The 6,351-nt window shown below is 62.1% G+C and overlaps 1 protein-coding gene across 1 annotated transcript in view; it reads right to left on the reverse strand.

Annotated features, from left to right (window-relative positions):
* The window catches only part of CACNA1S (calcium voltage-gated channel subunit alpha1 S), a gene marked incomplete at its 5' end in the record, with an annotated part of 26,448 nt that overhangs the window by 10,783 nt on the left and 9,314 nt on the right, over nt 1-6,351 (reverse strand). The window contains 10 exon segments of the mRNA XM_015568450.1: nt 54-137; nt 882-992; nt 1,424-1,582; nt 2,504-2,705; nt 3,390-3,536; nt 3,834-3,886; nt 4,697-4,804; nt 4,939-5,026; nt 5,526-5,632; nt 5,878-5,937. Coding sequence (XP_015423936.1) covers nt 54-137; nt 882-992; nt 1,424-1,582; nt 2,504-2,705; nt 3,390-3,536; nt 3,834-3,886; nt 4,697-4,804; nt 4,939-5,026; nt 5,526-5,632; nt 5,878-5,937 — 1,119 coding nt within the window.

Below are 6,351 nucleotides of genomic sequence, written 5' to 3' on the forward strand. Positions count from 1 at the left end.
AGAGGAGGGGAGGCACCAGACTCCCAGGCCGCCTCACCCTCTCCCCCACTCACATCAATCTCACTGAGGATCACATCGATGATGCTGCCGATGACGATCAGGAAGTCAAACACATTCCAGGGGTCCCCGAAGTAGCCCTGGGGGGACGGGGACGGGAATCGGGGTGAGGAGGCATGGGGAGAGGCGCTCCGGAGGGAGGCCCGTGCGGGGTGTCGGGGGGGTTGCAGACTCGGGGCCAGGCCCGGGGGGTTCCCCTCTCCTGGAGCTCCTGCCCCCCTTCCCCCCCAGGCCTTCTCTCTCTGGTCCTAGTTTCCTCCAGACATAAAGGGGTCAGTGGGCCCGGCCGGCCTGGCTCAGTGGCTGAGCGTCGACCTATGAACCAGGAGGTTGGGGTTCGATTCCCGGTCAGGGTACACGCCCGGGAGGTAGGCTCGATCTCTCATCATTGATGTTTCTCTCTCCCTCCCTCTCTCCCTTCCACTTGGAAATCAATAAGAAAATTTTCTTAAAAAAATAAATAATAATGTGGTCAGTGTGGGGGAGCTCGGAACTCAGGGTTTGGGGTCCGGGTCCAGATGGAGAGCTCTTTCACCCGCCTCCCTCGAAGCCCGGCCGTGGCTGGGCAGTGCAGACCTGCCAGGGTGCGGCTGGGCTGGGCATGAGGTGGTGGATTTGGGAGTCAAGGGGGTCCCCCCACCCCCACAGCCATGGGCTGAGCCTCAGAAGCCAGGCTGGGGGCGGGGGGCGGGCAGCCTGACTCTCTTGCCCGTCCACGTCTGCAGGTGGACATGGCCACGGGGGTGAGTAGCTTGGAAAAAGGGGGGTATGAGGAGGCCCCGCCCCGGGTTCAGCCACCCGCCTGGACTAGGGCTGGTGCTCACCTTGGCCTTGAACGCCAGGAGTTTGAGGACCATCTCCAGGGTGAAGATGATGGTGAAGGCCACGTTGAGGATGTCGGAGATGTGGTTCATCTCCTCCGACTGGTTGTAGTGCTGGGGGAGGGGGGCACAGGAGAGGGCTGGGGGGCGGTCTGGCTTCTCCATCCTGCAGATGGCACTCCCAGAGCGCCCCCCACTTCCCCGGGCCCCCGGCCACTGCTCTCTTTAATCTCAAAACCCTGGGGGTTGAGCGTCGACCTATGAACCAGGAGGTCAGGGTTCGATTCCCGGTCAGGGCACAGGCCCGGGTTGCAGGCTCCATCCCCAGTGTGGGGTGTGCAGGAGGCAGCCGATCCATGATTCCCTCTCATCACGGATGTTTCTCTCTCTGTCCCTCTCCCTTCCTCTCTGAAATCCATAAAAATATATTAATAGACACTGGGCCAGTTCACGCCTCTATCCCAAGGGGCACTGGGAAGAAGAGATGGGGGACCAGTCCGGACCCCGCCCACCCCGGCCCCTCAGGCCTCACGTCCGCGCCTCACCTGCATGCCCAGGCAGATGGTGTTGAGCATGATGAGGGCGAACATCAGGTACTCGAAGTAGGACGAGGTGACCACGTACCACACCTGGTACTGGTACGGGTTTTTGGGGATGTAGCACTTCAGGGGGCGGGCCTTCAGGGCGTACTGCACACACTGGCGCTGAGACACACACACACAGGGGCCGTCAGCCGGGAGCGCCCACCCCCTCCGCGCCCACACCCACCGGCGGGAGGGAGGGGACACCCCCTCTGGCACGTCCGGAGCCTATGGCTGGGGGTCTCTGCTGGACCGTGCAGGGCAGGGGTGGGGAACATTTTTCCCTGCCAGGGGCCATTTGGAGGTTTATGGCATCATTCGTGGGCCATACAAAACGATCCACTCAAACATGAGCCCGCTACAGCCGATCGATGATTCTCTCTCTCTCTCATCATTGATGTTTCTCTCTCTCTCTCATCATTGATGTTTCTCTCTTTCTCCCTCCCTTCATCTCTCAAATCAATACAAATATACTTTAAAAACAAGTCGGCCTGCTATATATTTGGTCAAACATTTAATGATTTCACCCCCAATGCCTCAGCAGGGCCAGACCAAATGATTTCACGGGCCTTATACGGCCCGCGGGCCGGACGTTCCCTGCCCCTGCTTTAGGGGAAGGGTCCGGGGGTTGGTGGGATCCCCCTTGGTCATCACGGGCCTTTGTTAACATGACCCTTGTCCAGAGCAGGGCTCTGAAGGGCTTCCTTCCTCTGAGCATCACAAGGGTCCTATGAGAAGACCCCCACCCATCAGCTCGTATGGCTTCCCACTGGCGATGGGGGGGAGACGGGGTGGGTGCATGGAGGCTGCAAGCGGAGGATCTGGGTCACCCCAGCCCAGGACTCTCCAGAGAGAAAGGGAGAGGGAGAGAGAGAGAAGCATCAATGATGAGAGCATCATGGGCTGGCTGCCTCCTGCATGCCCCCGGCTGGGGGCCGAGCCCACAGGAGCCCGGACGGGAATGGAACCGTGACCTCCTGGTTTATGGGTCGACCCTCAGCCTCTGAGCCGCGCGGCCGGGCTGGTCCAGGCTGGGCCGGGCACCTGGTTCTTGTCCAGCTCGCAGTTCTTGTACTCGGTCTCGCCCTGCTCCTGGAAGGTGACGATGACAAAGCCCACGAAGATGTTCATCATGAAGAAGGCGATGAGGATGATGTAGACGATGAAGAAGATGGCCATCTCCACCCGGTGGTTGTAGACGGGGCCCTTGTCCTCCTCGTACGCGTCGATGGCCTTGTACAGGAGCCTGGGGCGGGCGTGGGAGAGCAAGTCAGATCGTGCCGGGGAAGGCTGGGACCGACCCCAGGATGCACCCGCCTTTCCCGGGGTGCCCCTCTCCCCCATCCCTCAGAGAGCCCTCCGCCGATGGAGACATGGCTCAGAGCCCCTCCCTGGCTGCCTTTGGAGTGACAAGTCCTCTAGGTCAGTGGTCGGCAAACTCATTCGTCAACACAGCCAAATACCAACAGGACAACCACTGAAATTTCTTCTGAGAGCCAAATTTTTCAAACTGAAACTCTATAGGTAGGTGCATGGTTATGAACTTCATTAGGGTCCTCCTAAGGCGTAGGAAGAGCCACACTCAAGGGGCCAGAGAGCCGCCTGTGGCTCGCGTGCCGCAGTTTGCCGACCACGGCTCTCTAGACCCAGCATGTCCACTCAAAGGCCAACACGGGCCAAATAAACGAGGCTTGCGGCCCGCTGGCCGAGAGTTAGACATGCTTGGTTTAGACCAGCGGTTCTCAACCTGGGGGTCGAACGGCCCTTTCACAGAGGTCACCTAAGACCATCGGAAAACACACCTATCATTACATATTGTTTTTGTGACTCATCACGATGCTTTAATGATGTCCCATTTGTAACGATGACATTGGGGGTCACCCGACAAACCGACCAGGCCCTGGTGGCCCCGGGCCCCGCCCTCACTCACTGCGGCCACCCCTCGAAGGTGGAGACCGTGAAGAGGGACATCATGGCCGACAGCACGTTGTCGAAGTGGAAGTCGCTAAGCACCCACTCGCGGGGGCGCAGCTCCATCTGCGTGGGGTCCCCGTCCTTGTAGATGTAGTAGTAGCCCCTTCAGGGGGTTGCGGGGCAGTCACTGCACTGGGCATGGCTGGGCCGCCCCGTTCCCCCCCCCCACCCACCACGTCCTCCGGGCCCTGGGTGGTGAGTGTGCAGGACAAACGGAGGTCCAGATCGGACCTGAGGGGACACGGCTGGGCACCCCTCCTGGGACGAGGGGCTTCGTCCCATTCCCCCAGCCTGAAGGGCCGCCTGCCCCCCTCAGGTGTTCCCGTGAGGAGCCCTTCTGCCAGGTACACCCCCCACACCCCCACTTCCACACCCGCCCCTGCCCCAGAGCCCCGCACACCTGCATTCCTCCTCCGTCATCTTGGACAAGTCAGTGCAGCTGAAGAACTTCCCCTGCATCCAGGACAGGGAGGGAGGGGGGGGGAGGGAGGAGATGTGTTGTCATGGTAACAGCGATCCAATGATGGGCAGGAGAAGGAAGGCAGATTGTCTGGACCGAGGAGCCTGGGTCTTCCTCCCAGAGGGTGGCCCAACCAGGGAGCGGGGCCCAGACCAGTCCTCCGGCACCGAGGCCCACACCCCCAGCCCAGGCCCTGACCCGGGGAAGCAGCCCTGGGCCTGTGTGATGAATGAATGAATGAATGAATGAATGAATGTCATTGCATGTCTACGTCTGGCTGAGGCGCCGTCTAGTGATTTTCAAGCAGGACACGTGGGGGCAGGAGATGACCGGGTCCTGGGAGGAGGAGCCGCGGGGTCGGGGCCAATCTCCAAGTCCCGCAGGTGGTCCCACAGCCAGGGCGCCCGGAGGGACACCCAGCAGGGCTGGTCCCTGGAGAGGAGACGAGCGCCGTGCTCTCCCAGAAAGTGAGGGCAGAATGGGGGTGGCGCCCAGACGTGTGACGATGGGCCCCTGCCCTCGGTGCTCCTGGGAGAAGGACTGAGGCCGGACTCCCCAGCTGGCACTCGGGGTGCAGGAGCCCAGGCGACGAGGAGGGGGATCTGACGGGCTGGGAGGGGTGGGTGCAGGCCGGGCGGGTGTGGGGTGTCACCTTCCTCCTCAAGGGGAGGCCAGGAAGACGGCAGACACTCGGGGAGCCTTGAGGACCCCTGTTTCCCCAGGTGGGGGCTCCCTGGGCTGAGGCGGGAACGGCCGGCCGCTCTGGCCTTGGCCCCTGGTGGGCACCTGGACGAGGGGCTCACCTTGAAGAGCTGGACGCCGACGCAGGCGAAGATGAACTGTAGGAGGGTGGTGACCAGCACGATGTTGCCGATGGTGCGGATGGCCACGAACACGCACTGCACCACGTGCTGTGGAGGGAGGGCAGTGGGGCCGGGGGGCAGCAGCCCGCCCCCTGGTCCGGGGGAGGGGACCCCGGACAGACGCTGGGCTGAGGGCCCTGGAGGCGCCCCCACGCCCACTGGGTGCCGCCAGGTCTGCTCACCTTCAGCCCTTTGGCTCGGTTGATGGCTCGCAGGGGCCGGAGCACCCTCAGCACCCTCAGGATCTTCACCACCGAGATGGAGCTGGACCTGGGGGGGCAATGGGGCGGGGCTGAGGACAAGGGGGCGGGGCCAAGGACAGGACTGGGCGGGGCTAAGGGCAGTAGCTCCAGCCTCCACCTCCTCCACCCTCCTGCTCGCTGGGGCCTCTTTCTGCCTCCTTCCCGCCTTTCCCTCGGCTGCCTCAGGCTAAAGGGCCGAGTTCCCATCCCCCACTAGCAGCACAGAGCGGGCCTCCTATAGGGGGAGGGGGTGCAGTCTCGGACCCCCCATCAGACTGGGAGCACCAGGCGTCGGGGCCATGCTTCCCCCAGGGCTGCTGGGACTGCCTTCTCCTTGCTGATCTGCTCCTGGCCGCCAGCTCTGCCCACCGAGCATGGGCAGTCAGTCCCGTGGGTGACAACCCTGGGGCCTGGGCCCCGTCAATGTCTGTGGGTGCTCTCCCCACCCCACCCACGTGGCTTGGTGCCCTGAGGCCCTGGCTCAGAGCAGAGGGGTCCACGCCCCGGCCGGCCCAGCCCCTGCTCACGGGAGCCCCATGGAGATGAGGGACACAGCCACCACCAGCAGGTCCAGGATGTTGAAGTAGTTGCGGCAGAAGGAGCCCTTGTGCAGGAAGGCGCCGTAGGTGGTCATCTGGGGAGACAAGCAGCACCCTGGCTGGGACGAGCTGCCAACGGGCCTGTGCCCCCTGAGGAGGGGCCTCACCCCGGGCTGTGAGCTGAGCCCCCATCTGCTCTCCCGGGTTCTGCCCTTTCTCTCCACCTTCTCACTTTTCCCTCACCCCTGCCACCGGCCCTGGGGTGAGTGCCAAGTCAGTGACAGCCACATCAGGTCGGTTCCCCGGCCCAAGTGGAAGCCGCCTCGGGGCCTTCACTCACCTTGAGGACAATCTCCACAGTGAAGACAGAGGTGAAGGCGATGTCAAAATACCCGAGGATCTGGGGGCAGGGCCGGGAGAGGAAGTCAGTGAGAGGAAGGGCAGAGCAATGATATCATTATAACCACCATCACCATGACCAGCACCACCACCATCATCATCACCATCACCACCATCATCATCACCATCACCACCATCATCATCACCATCACCACCATCATCATCACCATCACCACCATCATCATCACCATCACCACCATCATCATCACCATCACCACCATCATCATCACCATCACCACCATCATCATCACCATCACCACCATCATCATCACCATCACCACCATCATCATCACCATCACCACCATCACCATCACCATCACCACCACCACCACCATCATCACCACCACCACTATCATCACCACCACCACCACCATGACCACCATCATCATGACCACCATGACCACCATCATCACCA

This window comes from Myotis davidii, unplaced genomic scaffold (genome assembly GCF_000327345.1).
Source record: "Myotis davidii unplaced genomic scaffold, ASM32734v1 scaffold685, whole genome shotgun sequence".
NCBI lineage: Eukaryota > Metazoa > Chordata > Mammalia > Chiroptera > Vespertilionidae > Myotis > Myotis davidii.